Source organism: Thunnus thynnus, chromosome 6 (genome assembly GCF_963924715.1).
Source record: "Thunnus thynnus chromosome 6, fThuThy2.1, whole genome shotgun sequence".
NCBI classification, from domain to species: domain Eukaryota; kingdom Metazoa; phylum Chordata; class Actinopteri; order Scombriformes; family Scombridae; genus Thunnus; species Thunnus thynnus.
This window is the reverse complement of record NC_089522.1, coordinates 16,803,184-16,824,704: the sequence shown is the minus strand read 5'-3', so window position 1 is coordinate 16,824,704 and position 21,521 is coordinate 16,803,184. Positions and strand designations below refer to the sequence as shown.

Below are 21,521 nucleotides of genomic sequence, written 5' to 3'. Positions count from 1 at the left end.
TGGGACGAATGAATGATGGCAAAATGATGCGTGAAATGAGGGGAGCATGGCCCAGGAGTAGGAAGGCAGAACTGGATCCTTTGAAGACACACACATTGATCAAGACATTACATCGTAAGCCCCCGTTGCTTTCTTTGACCCATGCAACCCAATCAACTCACAGATGGCAGATAAAGAAAAAGAAATGTCAATATCAAGGGCAAACTAATCTTTTTTTCCTGAGGACAAAGCCCAAACTGGAAAAATGAGACTGGGAATGTAGCACACGATCCTTCAAAGCGTTTCCCCCTATATTATTTTAATCCATGACATATTCATCCTGACTTGAGATTATGTAAACGAGAACAGTATGGGTGAGGACTCATTCTATGGCGATACGGAGGACAGTTTTTCTCTAGCTGAACTGAGCAGGAGAGCACAAACTATACACAGCCTGCTGCAAGTTTGACATTGCTGATATACTGCAGTGTGTGCTTTTTCTTGTTTACAGTGAAAGTGACAATGACAGCAGAGAGGTTGTGTAGTCCTGCATATCACAACACCGAGGATTCATATATGTGCACATGTGTTTGTTTGTGTGTATGTGCGTGTGTGTGTGCTTTATCTATCAGGAGCCAGGACATAAGTCACAGCTGCTGTAGGTGTCACCTATTGTTATTTCTCACACATACGCACAAATAAACATGACATGAGTTTCACTGAGGAGACCAAGTGCTCATGAAGTGCACATACAGTATCTTGAGTCACGGTGAGGTGGAGACATCACAGGTTCATATGACAGCTATCAGAAATAATTCTCTGAGATGTTTATGTGTACTGTAGGTTACTGCTTAATTAGCTGGTATTGTGGCTGTAAATAGTATTCCTCACCCCACTCTGCGCATGCTTTCCAGTCCAAGAGTTCTGTCTTGCATGATAACATACAATATTGTTTTGGTTATACTTCAGGCTAAATATAATGGCACTAGTGTCTGATGCACTGGATGCCCTCAGCACTTCTTTTGTAACCTTGTCTTCTCCTTTTAGCTGTCATCATAACCAACCTTTTAGTTAAATATTTAAATTCTTGAAATACTTCACAGTTTTACTGTATATCCTAATTTTATCCAACCGGACGTATCTTTACTTATGAAGTGACTATTTGATCGCTAGCTCTGGCCCTAAAAGTATTTCATCATATAAACATCTCTGCCTGTTTCCTGTTTCATATGAAGATATGTGGCAGAGAACCCTGCAAAGAGCAGACTTAAGATTACAGCCTTGCAGCTCCCTGACCACATGGAAACCATGATTGTAGACCTGATGAGTATATATAGCACCGGTCCACTCCTTAATGTTGTGTATTGTAGATGAATATACGCCCTGACCCTGAAGTCTGCACCACTGAATAGGGAGAATCACAGCCAAATTATACACTGCACACATGACATTTGGCAATCTGAGATGTTTACGTGTACTGTCATGTTGTCATGTGTCTATCCTATTAGTTTACAGAGAAGAAGAGAAGGGTTGGCACCACTACACAGAAAATACTTCCATATGATTTTTGTTTTCATTCATTTGCCATCAGTCTTGTATGCAAGTTACCCGTGGGTGTAACATGCCATTAAACTCCCATTACGAGTTTAAATATAAACTACACCATATGGACAAACAGATGAAACTGCTGTTAAAATTAATTGATAGAATTATACAAAAGCATGAAAAAGACATACTGCAGTTAATTCTAAAGACATTCTTAGTTCATGACATGCTACTATAAAATTAACTTTCCCCATGTTCATGATATTAATCAAGGTTTGCCAGTGTTGATGGGCAAGAGAAAATCTCTTTGAAAATGAAGGCAATATTTCTCACTCTTGGTTCCTGCAGCAGCTTTTCAGGTTTTGTGCTGCAGTGACTATTGCTTCTACTGTCTTGAAATAAATTAAATTCCAACAGTGTCGCAACTGCCAAAACAAAGCCCCAACAAATGTACCACATCCTCTGTGTCAATATCCGTACTCAGGAGAGCAAACAGAATACAGCGCCATCCAAACACATTCCTAAGGAAAATATGTGAGAGGTGAAAGGTGTATAAACAGCAAAATACAGCATGCTTAATGCGACTTGGGAAATGGAGTCATCGTGAGAGATGGAAGGAGAGAAATACTGTGTATGTTCTGTACCTCTGAGTTGAAGCGGATCTGGCAGACGTTACAGGAGATGACTGGTCGCTTGGTCTTGACCAGTGGAACTCCAAAGGTGTGATTGATTACGGCCTTCTGCACCGGGTCCATCTGCCAGAGAGAATGACAGGGGAGGACACAGAAAGAGAAAGAGAGAAAATAGAGATCTGTGAGCTATAATTCATACTCTACTGTTGTCTGCAGGCGAAGTCCTGGCGCTAGGTCGACAGGCCAGTCCATCATAATAGCATGAGAAGTGAATGTGCTATGTCCTCTACTTCTGATGGTAGAGGCCAGCATGGAGTAGAGAGGCCAACAGTTTTGTCTGCTCAAGAGACTAAATCTAAAAAAATCTAATTGACTACATGCAGGGTTGAATAAAAAAGAGTGTTTACGGTGTCTATCTTGTAAAAGACTGAGTTTTTACTATATGTCTGTGATCATGTTCAGCTAACATTGGTCAACAGGGTTGACAGCATGTTGCTACAACTGTAGCAACAAGCAGACACCTGTTCCATCCTCCCCAAGCTCAGGCTTCTGATCCTGACCAGGTTGTAGTTTCATAGTGTCCCTGTGTTAATTGTTTCAGCTGGGACGTCCATCACAGACATGGTGTTAAGCACCTCGTATAAATTTAACTGACTCGCTTTAGCAGCTCTCCAACGTGTCGATGACTAAGCCCCCCACTTAAACTCTGTCCCAGACACAAAAGACCCTGCCTGTACTGATCTAAAAGGGCTCCATTCCCATTATTTATCTATGTTTGAAGCTGAATTTATCTAGTGATCATTGTTAATTGACCCTAGCATTAGCCTGGAGTCAATGGCTGGTGTGGATTTCCACCACAGACAATTGTCTGGTACTATGTCTGCAGCTAAAGCAGACAGAATGTAAGATGATAGGGCATTGGACGGGTATGCAAAAGGAATGAAGAGAAACAAAAGTACTGGGCTGAAGAACAAAATGGATATGATGCTGTGTGTTTTGAATTCATAAGGCAGTGAGGGAATGTTCCAGAGAGTCCTCCAAGTCTGATGCAAGCCTGTTGGTTTGGAGAGGTTGACAGACTGTAAATGACCCAATTTGGCTCATCACTGCATTTAATTTGGCTAATCACCAGACTTTCCCTTAAGCTATCTTACACCCAGAGCCATAGTCTCATCTAATATACAAATGGCTGAGGACTTTGCCCTGAGGAGTGACAGACAGAAAAGAGAATATTCTCATAACTCAGGCACAAACAATCTGAATTTCTGCACGGGGCTTGTTACTCAGCAACAGGCTAAACAGAAAAAGAAAGAAATGGGGAGGAGGCCCAAGACATTTAGCTGGGTGACAGTATAGAATCACACCATCTGGAAGTACGAAAGAGTGAAAGAGTGGGAGAGGAAGATTAATTGAGACAGACAGATAAAGAGAGGGGGGGAGAAATGGGAAAGAGACCAGAGACAGAGATTGAGGCCTGGGCCGGACATCCTCTCATCACACATTCTTATCTCATTTGGCTCTCTTTTCCATACTCCATGTTCCACGACTCCCTTTATTTTTTTCCCCAGAAACAGCCTAAAGTGGGGTCTGCTGCTGTTGCAATGAATTCAGATGGATAGAGAGGAGGGGGGCGGGTAATGAGCAATGACGTTCATGGATGATAACTGTCTGAACAATTGCATGAATAGCTCGGCAGTGACTATGCATTAGGCAGCTGATGCCAACAACATAAGACAGGGACTGCAATAATCAATTTATAACATTTTTATCAACTCCTGCCAAATGCTACCCAAACTCCAACATTACAAACAAATATAACTGAAGAATTGTGACTTAAGTACTGCATGTGGGTGTCCATGCTGTGGCCCATTATTACACCTCTAGAGAGAGTTTAGTAAGAGCTGAACAGGCCCGGTGGAGTAACTGTACACATGAATCATGGGTTTCTCCCCAGCCAGTAAGTCCGGTGCTCTGGGTGTGGGTCAGCTATGATCCATCCAGTTGATTCAGCTGTTAAAAACACTGTCCAGCTGCCAACAAGGCTTTTTGGAGGGCTGCTCATATGGCCTCTTACCCAAATGCTCTCCAAAACATGTCCTCATCAAATAGGAACAGAGCATTGTGATGTAACCGAAAAGGGATTTTCCAAAACTCACTCAGTCTCTCTGACCGATTTTGAGAAAATCAGCAACTGTATTTAAAATTGGCTGTGTTTCCTGCATTACAAATCTCATAAATCTAATCAGTTATCAGTAAAAAATACATATAGGCATCTTGCTTGCTAAAAGTGAACTTGAGTGAGTTTTGTAAAGTTTCATGTCAGTTGGAGTACGGAGCTATTTGAATGTGCTGAGTGCTCCGGCAGTTGTAAATAAACCACACAGACCACTGACTTCAGCATCACTCAGCAGTCATGTCAATAGCTCCAAAGGGCCTTAAGACCCAAACACCCTGATGCCTTTTGTTACCACAGAACTGCCTCTAAACAGCTTTTGGGAGAAATCGCCCAAAGTGCAACCTAACTGGTCAAATGTGGGCAGCGGTGGCCTAAAGGTTAGAGAAGCGAGCTTGTGAAAAGAGCACCACCATTGAGGTGCCCTTGAGCAAGGCCCTTAAACGCAACTGCTCCAGTGGAGCTGCTCAGTGCTCAGATCAGACTGTGGTTGTACTGGACAGCTTCCAGGTGTGAATGTGTAACTGTGTAAATGTGATCAGGGTGTTCCTGAAAAAGAGTGCATTGCTCTCAGTGAAACTCCCCCCTGTATAAATAAAGGTGAAAAAACATCTCCCAGAACTGCACAAAGTCAGACACCAAACTTCAGCACCAAAAACTCTTTTGTCATCCTTTTTTTTCTTCTTTTTTACAGTTTACTCTCTCCTCTCTTTATCTTTCATTCTTCCTCCAGTGTGTTTGATCAATGCCCCGCAACAAAATGTTTGGAAGCATTGAATTGCAGCAATGAGGAATGCACCGCTCTGTGACTCTCAGTGGGACCACTCTGGCAGTCACAGTATAGTCTGCACTGAGCCAGATAAAAACAGCCTTTGAAGCGCAAGTTCTGCAGTACTTTTGAGTTGTGCCCAGATTAAGCCACAGTTGGGTGAAAAACAGAAAACGGCGAAAAACTCCAACCATTCCAAGCAGTTAGGCACTCACCTTCTTCTCCTCTGTGTCTGTAGAAGCCTGGAGCTGCATTGTTCCTCCTGTGTGTGTGCTGCCAGCAGAGGTGTGTGTTTGGGTCTCAGCATGTGAGAGACTGAGAGTGTGTGTTGCACTTTCCTCACTCATTCAGCCTCCTGGTTGGTTGTCAAAGCTGAATACAAACTAACTCACTAAAAAAAAAAATTGCACCTAGTGATGCATTGCCAGCTAAGATTTCTTTGTTTTTCCTTTTTGGCACACTCTCTGCTTCTCTTTGAGATTCTGCAAGAGAAGAAGGAAGTGCCTGCCGTAAGGATTTTTTCAAATCTCTCTGTTACTCTGTTTTTTTTTCACTGACACATCACCTAACAAGTGCCTGTCCTTTTTGTTCAGCCTCCTCCTCCTCTCCTCTCAACTGCTTTCTCCCTGTCTGCCTCACGCTTCCCTGTAGTGCATTTCCCTTACTCTGCTTTCCAGTATTCTCCTCCCCTTCTTGCGCTCTCTCTCTCTCTCTCTCTCTCTCTCTCTCCCCGTTCTTCATGCATACTTGATCTGTCCAGATGCAGCCAGGATTGTGTGTATCCAACTCTCCCTCTGCTCAACTCTCCCCCTCTTCCCCATGTTCACACCATCTATCAAATGTCATCATCAGCTGCTTGAGCTTTTACCCTGGGCTGGCTCAAGGCATAGACTATATAGGTGGTTGCTTAGAGCGCCACCTTCTGGAGAGTGCTGGTCACCCTCAAAGGAAAAAGAAAAAAAATAAGTAAAAAGAAAGAAACACACTTTGCACCCCTGTTCCTCACAATTTTCCATCTGCCCTGGCCTGCACTTGTACTGTGCACACTGAAAGTGGGGGATGGGTGTTATGATGACCCTTGAGAGTGTTGCTAAAAAAATGAGGTGCCATGGATATGGGACACCGACCAACAAAATACTCTGAGGACTTGAAGTCAACAATCACTGAGGACACCTTCTTAAAATACTATGATCCAAACACACCATTAACCCTTGAAGTAGATGTGTCACAGAAAGGACAAGGTATAGCCTCGGTGCAGAACAACAGACCCATTGCTTTTGACTCAAAAACTGCCAAACAAGATATAGCAACATGGAACACGAAATGCTTGCTATTGTTTATGGGATAAGGTGATACCACACCTACATGGAAGTCATTCCTCTTGATAACAGATCCCAAACTGCTCACCACCATATGTGCAAACCATTGCATGCTGCACCACCACGACTCCAGCAAATGCTAATAAAGACACAAGGGTATGACTATGAAGTCATGTACTGGCTTGGAACCCAAAAGATCCTGGCAGATACTCTCTGCTGGTTACCAAACCAAGAAACCAAGATGACATCAAGTGCATCGATGGAATAGATGCAGAAATTGAGGATCCAGAGTTGCACACCATCACTATATAATAATAAATTTCTCCTCTGAAAAACAGGACGCTCTCTGTATAGAAACTACCAAAGACTTCAGACTCAATGCACTGAAGGAACTGATTCACCAAGAATAGCCAGAAAGGATAGAAGACCTGTCAAAAGACCTGTGTGCTTATTGGTCCTTTAGGGATGAACTTGCAATGGAATCAGAAGTCGTATTCAAGGGCAGACGGGTACTCATTCCAGACTCCATGACTGATGTTATCCTAAAGCAGCTACATGTGGGCCATCAAAGCAGTGAGAAAACACGTTGCCTTGCAAGAGAAAGTGTCTATTGGACAAAGATAAATGATGACATCAAAGATTTTGCAGTGTGGAACATCAAGACGCAAACCCAAAAGAACCTCTCAACCCACACAACATACCCTCGAAACCATGGCAGCCTCTAGCTTCTGATCTATTCGAAATCAATGGACGTCAGTACTTGCTAAGTGTGGACAGATATTCCAAATATCCAGTTGTCGATGAAATGCCCATGCCCATGCAGTCACACAAGCAGTCACACAAAAAATGCAAACATACATGTCCCTATCCGGACACCCTGATGAAACAGTGACAAACAATGGACCACAGCACACAGGGCAAGCCTTCAAAAAGTTTGCAACAAACTGGTGAATCAGACACATTACAAGCTCACCCCACTACCCAAAAGAGTAACGGGTTTATCGAAAGGCATGTGCGACACATCAAATCAATTGTGAAGAAAACTCTGAAACACGGAGGTGATCTACAAATAGCATTAGTACAAGTCAGAGCGACACCTATTGATAGTAAGCTACCATCACCTGCAGAATTGATCTTTGGAAGACTCGTTACCACCCTGTTGCCGAGTCAAGCAGACCCAGGCAAGGAGGGGCATCGACTGCACCTAGAATGGAGAACAGCAGATATGAAAGAGCATCATGATCACAGCAGCCGCAGAGAACCGCCTCCACTCTGGCCTGGACAGCATGTGACTGTGCTAAATAAGGAGAGAGGAACATAGCACCCAGCAAAGTGCAATGAGCCAAGAAGCTACGTTGTCCAAACGCCAAATGGAAACAAGGTCAGACATTGCAGGAGCCATCTGCGTGAACGATATAATCCACATTTGCAGAAAAGTATTAAAAAGATCCGTTTTGCTGAGCTACAACTTCAAGATGAAGCTCACAAGAGTCACAGTGTCTTAGCGAAAACATGTACCACACCACCCTGTGAAACAAACACGGAGGAACTTCAGAGTCCAAAGCCAATACGCACAAGATCTGGAAGGACTATAATCAGACCAGCTCACTAAAAATACTGTATAGAGTCAGTATAACATCCAGAGCAGTAGTACAGCCTACCCTGATGAGGACTCTTATATTTTCTTTATTTTTCATGCACACATTTCTAAACATGTTGGTTTCTTTAAAAAAAAAGAAAAGAAAAAATCTTATATTACTCCAACAGACAACATAGACACTAGTTGACTCATTACAACCTAGATGTTGATAAATTGATATTGAAGATATTTGATGCAAACTGAAATTTTAGTTACTGTTTATACCACAGGACTTTTAGAACATGTTTTGTCATGTTAAAGTTTGTGGGGCGCTCCAGCATAACAGGGGGGATGTTGAGATATGTCTAAGACTTGTATAATGCTTAGTGTGCAGCGCGGAGTGATACATGAGTAACACAGACTAACTCAATATGTGATGCCCGTACCACAGGGATACAAAAGTAAATGTTCAGTTCCACTTTACTCTGGTTGTCTGCATTGTCATCAATAACACTTAAATGGGTTACTGTTTGATGCACATCACAGACAGCCCAATTCTGGGGTGTAAGAAGTGCTGATGGACAGATGTCAAAAAGCCTTCAGGTGCCCAAGGAAGGAAATGGAGAAAAGAGGAGGGGGAAAGAAGGCCCAAAATAGAGGTATGTCACCTTATGTTAACATTAAAATGCTGTTTTGTTTGTATGTAGACATTTCATTTGTAGTAGCTAGCTAACTAGCTAAGTAGCAATAAAGCCAATGCTAGATAATGATGCTACAATAGCTGGTGGAGTCAGATACAGACTGAATGATACGAATGGCATGAATATCTGAATAGGAAGCTGGTAGCCAGCTATCTGCATAACTGTTCTTTCCTAGAATGGTGCTGGGTTGCACCAGCTATGTGTACATTTTCCGAAGTTAAGGTGTAAAGTCAACACTAGAGGCTTAGTAACTACTAGTTAGTTTGTAACTAAATGAGTGACTAAAATCGGTTGCACCATGATTACTTGGGGCATAACCTAACTAGTTTGGACATACAGTCATAACTAAGGCAAGAATGATGTTCCTCAGCCTTGGCATTGATTCCACAGTCTCTGAACTCCTCTGGAGGGATGAACACCATTCCTCAAAAAGATACCCCCTCATTTGGTGTTCTGATGATGGTGGTGGAGAGCGCTGTCTAACACTTCAGTCCAAAATCTCCCATAGGTGTTCAACTGGGTTGAGACTGGTGACTGCGAAGGCCATAGAATATGATTCACATCATTTTCATACTCATCAAACCATTCAGTGACTCCTTGTGCCCCGTGAATTGGGGCATTGTCATCCTGGAAGAGACCACTCCCATCAGGATAGAAATGTTTCATCATAGGATAAAGGTGATCACTCAGAACAACTTTGAAATTGATTTGCAGTGACCCTTCCTTCTAAGGGGACAAGTGGACCCAAACCACGCCAGCAAAATGCCCCCCACAGCATGACAGAGCCACCAGTTCCCCTCACTGTAGGGGTCAAGCATTCAGACCTGTACCAGTTTTTCCTTAGATTTGTCACCCATCTGTATGTATATATATATATATATATATATATATATATATATATATATATATATATATATTACTGGATTACTGTGTTGCAAATGACATGTAGCTAATGAAAAATGAAGCTGTGTGGCATTTTATGATTTACACCTACCCTAGGGACATGTGTAGCTGTTAAGTTGTTACTTAAGAGTTATGTTGTAACTTATCTCTGTGGTGCAACCACTTGTATTTCAGTGATGCATAAATCACAACGTAGTAATAATTTACATCATAACTAGGCTAAGTTTGAACTTACACACAGCTGGTGCAACAGGCTGCAGCAGTTGTTTGTCCTACTCTGCCGCTACGTGTTTTTGCTTGTAATAGGCTAATATCTACTTTATAGCTGTCCAGATGTACTCTGGAAATATTTGCTGAAGCCTCCAGCTGCTGGAGAAGGAACATCTGCACCACTCTCTGAAGCATGGGGGGAGGGCACCAAAATTTCGCCTAGGGCACCAAAATGGCTAGAGCCAGCCCTGTTTTGCCCCAACCAAATCCTTTCAACCACACATGAAAACACTACACTGTTCTTCTCTGGTTTCTTACTACATCGGTTTGAAAACATACAATATGTGATGCCTTTCAATCAGACATCATTACATATGAGCTGATTAAACCTTATGAAGAAGTGGACAAAACATACTCCAAATTGTTACAATTTTGATTGAACAGCATCATTCTGAAACTCATAGAGGAAACAGGTGTGATGAAACGTCAGTCAATTATTCTGGGAAAATTACTTGGAATAAAACTGTTGTGAAGTAAGACCCATGCTGTTAGAGAGTGAGTGTTTTATGAGGGGAGCGGGAGAGATGAAAGGAGGACAGACAGCAGGTGAGATTCTACAAGTCTGCACATGGATTTGCATGATTAGACACCTTCATTGGAAATCCCTGACTTTGCAGCCTTAGCAAGTCCACATCAGGGCAGGCAGTATGGCTGAGAATTGTGTGTGTGTGTGTGTGTGTGTGTGTATGTGTGCGCACATGTACATCTATATAACGACCAGCTGCTGCAGATAAATAATTCAGCCTCGTCACTGTCTAGAGGCACATTGGGTGAGACAGGCAGGTAGAGGACAAATCGCATTAGAGGACCATTAAAGCTGTATATGTCTTTAGGAGAGGCCATTCCTCTGCTATCGGGCTAATAACCCTCAATGTGAAGTAGAGTCTCATTAAGACTGTACAAACTCAGCACAGATCACTTATTAAGAGAGAATGATAGAATAACTAGCTGCCAGCTTAGTACATGAACATTTCTCATTGTTATTACTGCTATAATGCTGTGTCTTCATTGAAATAGTCTGCATGTCCATATTCATTACAGTGTGTTGGTGCACTAGGAGGCATCTAAGACACCAGAAATTATACCTTTAATGTGAATTAATCTTACTTCAAACTCCATTCATAGCATAGCATAGTTATATGAAATACAAGAGACCCATGCAGAGTGTGATTCACTGATTGCTTAAACATTCTTTCACCTAAAAGTCAAATAGGCCATAAAATATTGTCAGTAATGTAAACAGAGCTGCAAACATTTACTCTCTTACACAAGCTTTTCCTGTATACAGTAAACGGACTCAACTATGAAACATTAACAAAAATCTCTGGGAAAGCTGAGGGCCATGACTTCCTCCGTAGGAAAACATCAGGAAAGTGCCTTCATTATAAGCAAACAACATTTTTTGTTTTGCATTTTAACAATTCAAAAATGTTTTTCTGGAGCTATACTATACATGCTGCAGATAATAGAATGTGCACTACACTTCAGGGAGAACAATACCAACTGTACTATCAGGGTGAGTGTGTCAGTCAGTAATTTCCCCATTGTTTTTAATGCATTGCAGTAAAAGTACTTTCCAAGTGTATGTTCCCCTGTATGTTGGAGCTATAAGGTCAAAATGTCCTCCAAGCCTCTCCTATGGCCCCATCTCCTGGCCACAAGCCTGTAAAACACCATTCAGGGGTGGCTCGCAGCCATCAGCGGCAGCCGCTATTAACATTCACTGTGTCCCTGTGGGCCTTCAGAAATAGTTAATGTTCTAAAGCGGAGGATGGGGAGCAGAGGGATGGTACAGAATGAGAGGAAGATTCAGAGGGAGTGTTGCAGAGGCAGCCAGACAGAATGAAGAAAGAGCAAGCAAGAATGATTTCAAGGCTGTGCTAACAGACGCAAGAGTGGAAACTGAGTGCCTGCATAATTTCAGTATCTCTGTTAATCCATGTCTGCTGGGCGCACTGCTGTTTTAACATCAGTGAGAATGCTTCCACTTATGTCATGGCCTATGGAGCGCTATTAAAATGACTATATCATTAAAATGCGTTTAACAGTGTCTGGACTCCTGTTACTATCCCCGTAGTAACGTACATGGTCAGAGCAAATGCCAGACATCTCCAATTAGTGACAAGAGGCTGCTATGTCACCCCTTTGCAAATTGCAGCCAAATATACCAGACTGACACATGCAGAGAGTAACCCTCGTCCAGGAATAGCATTGCCCCACATAAAGCACATACAAAGTTCACTAATTTTACGTATTGCTGATGAGAAATGTGTTGACGTTCCCTAATGGAGTCTGGAGGAACAGGCGGCACATTACGCTGAGTTGGTGAAATGCTAAATGTCTCTACGGTCTAATCTAAATGATAAGATGTTAGTCAGGGCCTGGGGAAACAGGAAGATCCCTCTCTGTTAAAATATATACCACATCAAACAAACGGTGGTGTTTGAAGTACACGGCTCTAAGGATGGCCTTGGAAGTGCTCTTTAATTCTTAGATCTTTGATCTAAGGATGGGACGGAGTTGGTAGTTTTTGATGTATGTACATGAAATAATACAGTCATCGGAACAAAATGACTATCTTGCAGAGAGTCCTGTCTAACACACAGCATTTTGATTTGTAGCAGCACTTCAACCATTTTAAGACACACGTGGGCAGTAAAAGCTTCCTAGAGTTTGAGGAGTAAACAGTTTCCTCTTGTGTGTTTTCCTTACGGCAGTAGTTGAGTTGAAAGACTGCAGTGTGTGTGTGTGTGTGTGTGTGTGTGTGTGTGTGTGTGTGTGTGTGTGTGTGTGTGTGTGTGTGTGTGTGTCTGTGTCTGTGTCAACTCTCACCGTGTTGAAGTTGTGGAAGAGGCTCATGCTGTGCGGAGGAGGGGGGGTCTCCATGGGGAACTGCAGGAAGGGCTTCATGTCCAGGTGGGGCTGGATCACCGTGGGGGTCCGCAAGAATGTTGGCACCGCCGCCCCGGCCCGGTTTATGCCTCCTACATACAAAAAACAACAAAAAATTGATAAATATACAAGACATACTCTTATAACTCATATATATATATATATACATATAAGATGCTGGCAATAAATGTTTTTTAATCTACTATGATAAAGTATAACATTTAAAATGAGAGACACAAATTGTGTAGCTTATTATAGATTTTGCGGTGTTGCTTCCTGGAATGTGCCACTATATTCCAATAAGAGCAATGAGCCATAATTGCACTGCAAAAGCAATTATTTCTCTGTGGATGGAAGAAAGCTATGTGGCCCCCCGGTGGAACGTGCAATCACTAATTTGTGAGAAAAAGCAGCTTGAACTGTTAAGGACGCTTAAATGACTGGTGTGGACAGACATTTGGGTTTTCCTGACAAGTTGACAAGATTGAAGTGCCAAAGTGCAGCAGCACTATTGTGCACAAATACTTTAACACTGACAGTTTTGAGGGCTTTGTAGAATTTACATCACCGAAGCCTTTCATTATACTAAAACATTCACATCAAATGAAGCAGGAATGCCAAGGAGGAGAAAAGAATGCCACAGAGACGGTGGGGATTCCTCTTAACCACCTGCCTGCTAGCCTCTTCTCTTCTCCTCTCCTCTCCTCTCCTCTCCTCTCCTCTCCTCTCCTCTCCTCTCCTCTCCTCTCCTCTCCTCTCCTCTCCTAGGAGACATCTGCAGCTTGATGATAATGAGTTTCATCTCAGCGTGTGTTGCTTTATGTCATCTTGACTCGTGCGAAAGAGTTGGATCACTTGGATGTATCTAATTATGGAATGAATGAATCATACACTCTGATTCCTCTACTTAGGTCCGACACATGCTCCCTGGCTTTGACTGTATCCAACATGCTGTTTAAGTGGATTTTAACAGGACTTGAAAAAAGCAGTCACTTATGAACATACTCTTTATACACACACACACACACACAAAACACACACACCTGTGCACTTTGTCAATGTTTAATTCTCCTATAAAAGTGTGCAAGGCTGTCATAATGATACACAGCTCCCTATTCTCGTCATCGCTCCCATCTGCCTTCTCTTCCTCTCCTCCTTATCCCCCCTCTTCTCCTCTTTAACCTCTGTCAAGGATGATAGTGATGGGGCCCACACAGCAAAACTCAGCCTCAGCAAGCTCTTAGATTAAGCCTCTTAATATCCGCAACTGGATTTCTGAGGCTTTCAAATTCCCCCGAGACTTAAAGCTCTGCCGCTCTCCTTTTTGGGATTGCTCTAAGCTACTCTCTTGCTCCGTTACTTGCTGTCCCTCGCTCTGCTTCCTACTGCAATTCGTTTCTACCTGCCTCCACACTTTCACATGGTAATTTTTGCATTATTTGACACCTCTGCATTTTCATCAAGCTTTATGTCAACTGAATGTGATCAGAGGAAATAATATGGCTGCCGCATTGGAGGAATACGGTGTTAGCAGATGCAGCCTCCAAAGTTTGGATTAGAGAGAGTGGGAGAGAAAGAGAGAGAGAGAGGGAGAGAGCTTGACTTTGTCAGACAGAGTGAAAGTGCTGTCTCAGCTGAAGCCCAGCTGCCTTCTGCTGCGCATCTGTGGGCCTGGAGGTGGAGAGGACTGCATGATTACTTCAGCCTCAGTCAGGCATGTAAGTTTCTTCCACTGAACAAACCATAAACATGTAAACATGCTGTGTGTATGAATGCACAAACATGCTCACAAACATAACTATTCTGACAGCATAACAAATAAGTTTGTGGCCTTGTGCTTGTTGGTTTTCCAGCTGGTGGATTGCACTTGTATCGTCCTCGCAGGCTGACTCAGCACTCTCTAACTCTCCCTTATCCTGCAAAAACATTTGCATTGCTTCTCTATACATAAACTAAAAAGCGGTGTGTTTTTGTGTATTGTTTCACACATTCTTTTTAAATAGACAAAGTCACAAATTTCTCAGTAGTACAAACATACAGTTTCCTCAGTTTCTCTTTTAAGCTGAGCTCCTCCTTGATGCTGTTTGTTGTGATGAGAGAGGATGGGAGGTCCTGTAGCTGCTCTCTCCTCCACCTCTACCTCCATGACTGATGAAGGCAGCTCCTCCTCTGGGGCTGCGCCACTAACAACATGACTAATACACTGCCTCTTGACTGCATTTATCATGACACAATGCCGCATGTTGATACATGGCGTGCTTTCGTGTCTGTGGCTCTTTGTGCAATGGTTTGTGAGTGTGTGTGTTTGTGTGTGTGTGTGTGTTAGCTGAAGTTGCACAGTAGTGATGTTTGCAGCTCCCCAGTGAGTCTGCACTTGAACATGGAGACTGTTACTGGCAGTGGGTCAGCCAGCCTCTGGCAAGCAGACAAACAGAGAGATTGGCTGACCGGGGAACAGAATGTGTCTCTGCAGCAGGAGGAGCTGAAATCTGAGGAAGTGAATGGAGCTGAGAACCAGACAGGAGAGATAGGAGCAGTTGTCCTTGGAGCAAAGACAGAGTCTGTCCCATCAGGGACATTGTGTGCATGTGTGTGTGTGTGCATATATCAAAGTGTGGCTGCTTTCTTCTCCCAGTGTATAATTATCCCATTAATTTAAACTTCTCTTTGGGGACCCTCTCACAGTGTAAATCAAACAAATTGCTGTATGGTGCAGGAGTGTTCCTGTGTGACCTGCACATGTTTTTGTGCATGTGTATGTATGTGTGCAGTGCATGCTTGTATGTGGTCCCGCCAGGCTCTTCTGAACACATTGATAATTGCATTTGAACTGGAACTAATAATAATAATAATAATAATAATAATAATAATAATAATAATAATAATAATAATAATAATAATAATAATAATAATGATTTAATTTGTATAGCAGCTTTCATACAAGAAAAAGCAGCTCTAAGCGCTTTACAACAAAAGAAATTACATGCACCAAGTACTTCACATCAAGAAAGATATAAAATGAATATAAAAACATGTAAATGTACATAAGATGGAAAATAAAACCCTTTTCATAATCATAATAAACATAAGATAAAATGAAGTGTACTAAATACGATACATAGCATGCGTACTTCAGTGGTGTTAATTTGAGACTTGATAAGCGAAAGATCAGAAAGTATTTCACAATGTGTAACACAAGATGGAAGATAAAACCCACTGGCACATAAAATAGAATACATAATAATAATAATAATAATAATGATAATAATAATAATAATAATGATGATAATAATAATAATAATCATCATCATCATCATCATCATAATAATCATAATAATAAGTAAAAACTAAGTTAAAACATAGAATACATAGAATGTATAAAATCGGTAAAATTCAGCCTTTTAAAAGAAGTGCAGTAGTGCGTAAGTGCGAAATAACATAAAATAAAAAGTCCTACCTCTTTCTATTCTCAAAAAAACTGTTGAGTAATAACAGAACAACATTACACAATAAACCAGAGCCAGTGTTCATACTACACTGCTACTGTGCACACACTAGTGCTGAATGCATAACCGACAACTATTTTGATAATCCATTAACAAGCAAAATGTCAAGCATTCACTGGTTCCAGCTTCTCAAATGTGAGGATGTGTTGCTTTCACTCTTTTACATCATGGTTGGGCTTGGGCTTCAGGAAATTGAGATGGGCAGTATTTTCTGACATTTTATGGACTAACTGATAAATAGAAAAAAATAACGACAGAAATCATTGACAATAAATAGTAAAAATAACAATCAGCTGCAGACACAAGTAAAACCAAAGCAAATTAATTCATATAGAAGTAAGTGAGGATAAAACTGTGTCTTTGCTCTGTGTATTGCCATTCCCTCCCTCTGCTCTCCCTACTGGTTCTTGGAGGCTGTATATGTCTGTGTGAGACAGAGTGACAGACAGGGCAGTCTAAGAGCTGAGGGGACTTGGACAGTGATTTGGATGTTATTAAACCAGGAATCCTACCAAGCTCACAGGGGCCATAATCAGAGCTCTTAAATGACCTGCAGGACACCGCCAGGTCTTAGTACTGCAGCCAGTGGCTTGCTGCTAATGTGTGTGTGCACATGAGCTTTTATGCTTCTATCTTTGTGGGGACCAATTTGCATTTTGGACCTTGAGAAGAAGAATATTTTTGGCCAGAATTTTGATTTAGCACCCACACTTACCCGAAACACTCATGCTTACACCATACTTACACATACAGAGATAACAGTAAGAAACAGAGACAGAAGAATGACAAAACAGGCTATATGCACATAGAGACTGAGGAACATGAGTTAAACATTAAAACTGGTGCAGTATAGACAGAGTGTAGGGAGAGAAAAGAGGGAGGGTTAAAATTAGAGAGCAAGCAGAAGAGAGATCAAAGGCGAGAGACTGATTCTCCTGTTTGGAATAATTCACCAGCCTGCACGGCCCTGATAAATCTGCTATTGGCCACATCCATGCCCCCACTCACAAAGTGCATACATGCATACACACACACGAATCAGTGCTCCCCAATCCTATTTCTCCACGGGACACATTTTAAGTCCCTAACTTCATGTGTGTGCGTGTGTGGGGGGTTTTGACGACTGGAGCCAAATAACACACAAGGAAATTGCAAATAACAGATGGAGGATCACAGCAATATGACGGTGTAAGATTTTCATATGTTCTGTGTTTCCTGTGTCTCTTTTTCCCATCTCAAGCAATAGTCATGATAGGATGCAGCATCCTAATGATAGTGAATTCAACAAATCAGAAACTACCCCAGATTCATTGAGGACCTCATAATCAATCAAATGAAGTAAAAATATGATGTTAAAAGTTTGAGATTTGATTATTTTCACATGAAAATAAATATACTGTTTTGTATATTATAACATATCTCATCAATATTATATAACAGCATTATGCTCATGCGAGATTGTGATCACTCCAGTGAATGTCTAACTCTGCCGTTGGAAACAAAATCTGATAGAGGAAGAATCTTATGGAAATCACCTTCGGGTGTTTTCCTTGCCTATGCTGCAAGACAAAAAGCTGTTTCTAGAATCTAGGCTAAGAGAATCTTTTCATGTCTTGAGATTATCTAACAGGCTGTGTAGGTTGTGCCACACTGTGTTCAGCCTTCTTTCCCATGGGCGTTGGGTGCATTCAGGAGAGAACAATGGGAGCAGGGTAGCTGGCACAAGGCACGCTGGACAGGCACAGATGTGCCAGAGTTGTTGGCAGCAGAGGCAGGGAGAAGGAGGTGGTAACAGTCAGACTGCCAACTTGCCTTTCTGCTGGTCCGTGAAGCGGGCACCTGTCCTCCACATGGCCCAGAGGGGAGGGAGACATCAGGACTGCGCTCAATTTATAGCCAGTGCTGCCGATACGTTTGATGTTGTAATATCACCAACACAAATGCTGATAAGATTCAATACATTTGATAATACAGCCCCTGACTGGGATTAATATGATGAAACGACAACTAAGAAATATTTTTTGGCATCTCAAAGTTTTGTGCCAAGCAGCAGCTTTAGTGATTAAGTGTGCAGCGTTCATAATTTACTTTATCGACCTGATGTGTGCAGCACATTGAGATTTCAAACTAACTGCTGGCTCTAAATCCTGAGAAAACCTGCCCTCGGCTTATGTATACATTATTGAGAGAGCTCTGAGTCAGTGAGATGATTTAAAGAGACCAGGGGCTGCACTGGGAGCTTCCTCAACATAACCCCCAACATAGTCTCCCTCGTCAAATCACTTTTTTCACTTTCTCTCTCTCTCACATGCACACACATCAGAATACACCACATAAACACTGTAGAAACACCATTAGCAGCTCCTCAGACCCAGTCTGACAGTTCAGACGATGGTGGCTGTCTGCACAATGTCTAATTCATGGCAGAGATACAAACCGGGGTTGCCAGACTATTTCATAACTACTGAATAGGAGAATCTCCATGACCTAAAATGACTGGCTTATTATGATTAAAGTATTTGTAGTCAGGCAATGCTGTTGGATTTTGCTGTTATGTCCCTGCCGGTCTTCTGTTTCATATGGGTTATAATATGTGACGGATGGCTGGCCAGCTGTCTGTCTGTCTCCATTTCTCTTACCATCTCTTACTCTCATTTGTTCCTTGCCTCCCTCATGATCAGCTCAGTGTGTATTCTGTGCTGTACACAGCTGTGCACAGGCCTACAGGAATAGCCAATTTATTTCAGCAGTGGAAGCAGCATGACAGAGTGCAGACACAGGACACAAGAGGGAGAGAGAAAGAATGAAAATTTGGCCATGTTCCATTCAGTATTCCCTTCCAGTCTCATTCCCAACAGGACACTGTGCCTCCCTTTCACCTGACCACAAGCACAATCGACGGGATCACAAGCCTGACTAAAAGCCCTGCTCAAATGCACAAAGAAAATAGCACACATACACACTAAGGTAAGCAGATACAGACAAATTCATGAACACACACATCAATGAGACAAGTATGTGCATGCACACACAAACACACAGTGTTCCAAAAGACAAAATCGACATTACACTTCAGTGGACCCAAGTTTACACATATAGAGGTTTATTCAGTCAGGCCTATCAAAAGGCTGCATTCCTCTGACTCACATGTCTCTCTGGATTCATACCTGTGTCCGTCATAAAGCAGATGAATCTGTTTTAAGTTAGCCTCCACATATCCTCATTCTCACACTATCTCAGATTCATTTTAGGCACAGGATCAGCCTGATGCCTCAGCTGTCACCTGAAGATCCTGCAGAACAGAGCGCTGCACAGGCCATTAGCCCTGAGTGTTTGTCTGGCGGCTGTATCCTGAGCTGCTTACCTTCCTGGACGCTCCATTCACAGGCAGCTGTGGCAGCAGCAGCCTGCCTCCAGATAGCCTCAGTCTCTACTAGGATTGAAGTATGGACTTGCAGCAGGTGACTCACAGGTAGTGATACGCTTCATCAGAAACAGAGTGCAACACAGTGAGGCTTCTCACCTTGATGCCAAGAATGCAAAACCACCAAAAATCTGAGCTGGTTTGACTGTAAGTGACCACAAGAGTGTGCTGCTGAGCCCCTCTGTAAACTTCAAAGCAGCCAATCCAAATGCTTATTTTAGCGCCTGAAAATCATTACTAAATATAAAAACCGCATGCTCTTACCAAACTTTATCTCCACCATCTTTTCTAATCATGGTATGCTAATTTTTAGCTTCCTGTGAGGGTTAATACATGCACACAAGGTAGGTGGATAGAGATAATGATCTGTTTGATTTGCTGCCTGGAACTGGTGGTGTTATGCTACGCTTTAATGGGAGGATTATGCAGGCAAAGCTGGGAAAGCTGAAACTTGATTCATTGCCACAAATGCTAGTTGGCTTCTGTGATTGCATTCACGTTGCATGTAAGGTATGTGTGTGCGTGTGTCTTTCTGACAATATCCACACTTGTGCGCACATCAGGTAGTGTAAATAGGTTATGAGGGCTTAGTTACTGTGAAATGATACAGTGGTGGCTGCTCAAGACCTCAGTGCTAAGTATTAGTCAGAACATGTCTCAGTCCTTAATCCAAATATATGCACTGCAGAGATGTTTATGAACACACACACACACAAAACTGCAAATAACCTATTACAGTGCAGTGCCAGTAGTGAAATATGATGGGTTAACTAAATAGCTTGCAGATCAATACTGGCTTTGTTTCTGTTGGTTTTTTGTTAGTGTCAGTGTGGCCAAACTGCACAGACAATATGTTTGTGTCTGTACATTTTTCTGCATCAGGGAGAGTGTTAAACCCTCCCCTCTAATTGTAGGTCTTTCACATTTTACCCAACCTACCAATTTGGAGAACAGCAATTTTACTAATTTCATTGTACTGTAAGATACAAGTAAAGTACAGACTGCAGCACGTGTGGTATTTTGCTCTGTGACTGGAATGAAAAATGCTGCAGCAAATGAAGGTCAAGCAAAGTTAAAACAGCTTCCAATGAGGGATCAGAGCTTCTAAAGTCTCACACGCATAGTTTACATTTTTAGGTGAAAGGACAAATGAGTTCATCATCCCCCTTTCATCCTTCCACAACCAGTGCTCAAAGTGGGCCAGTACTCACTTCTACATTTTACTCTTTGGTGTAGCTAGCGTGACTTTTTCTTGCACACCAGCACTTATCACAAGCTGCTGGTATTCTTTTCTGTCCTCTCCATATCAGGTTCATTGGACGATTCATAATGGCCCTAAATAAACTGCATTACCCAGGGGTCACTATATGACGTTGACGAGTTCCCGCTCTCGCCTGCCTGCTTTTCTCTGTTGGTGGCTAGTCTAAGTAATGTTACATTAACCTTACACTAATGTTGGCCTGGCTCCAAAGGGACACAAAGAGAACACGAACAGAGTCAGACAATGGCACAACAGAGCTTCAGAAGTCAAATCCTACCCAACATTTTACTTCTGATGGATATCATCACTATTGTCTAATAATATTCAGTGCATACAGAATATTTTTTCAGAGTAAGATTTAATATTTCTGTTTAGGCTACTTTTTTGTTTACCTCTTCTGTATTTGGCAATGAGTATTTGTCAACTTTGCTGATGTGTTTCATTATTCCAAAAGGCAATACATGACAGGTGATGCTAAATTAATTTACCATTTAATGTGATATCCTCACTGAATTCATTCATTGCAGGCCTGATGACTTCATTGCACCACACACCAAAGCTAGTGTTG

General features: G+C 42.1%; 1 protein-coding gene across 5 annotated transcripts in view; it reads right to left on the bottom strand.

The window, feature by feature from the left end:
- The window catches only part of znf385a (zinc finger protein 385A), a 68,283-nt gene that overhangs the window by 18,502 nt on the left and 28,260 nt on the right, over positions 1 to 21,521 (bottom strand). For 2 of the 5 annotated variants that reach the window (XM_067592189.1, XM_067592190.1), the window contains exons 2-3: positions 12,703 to 12,854; positions 2,169 to 2,279 (exon numbers count right to left, since the gene is read on the bottom strand). In XM_067592189.1, coding sequence (XP_067448290.1) covers positions 2,169 to 2,279; positions 12,703 to 12,854 — 263 coding nt within the window. The other 3 variants (XM_067592192.1, XM_067592194.1, XM_067592191.1) reach the window with 3 other exon arrangements.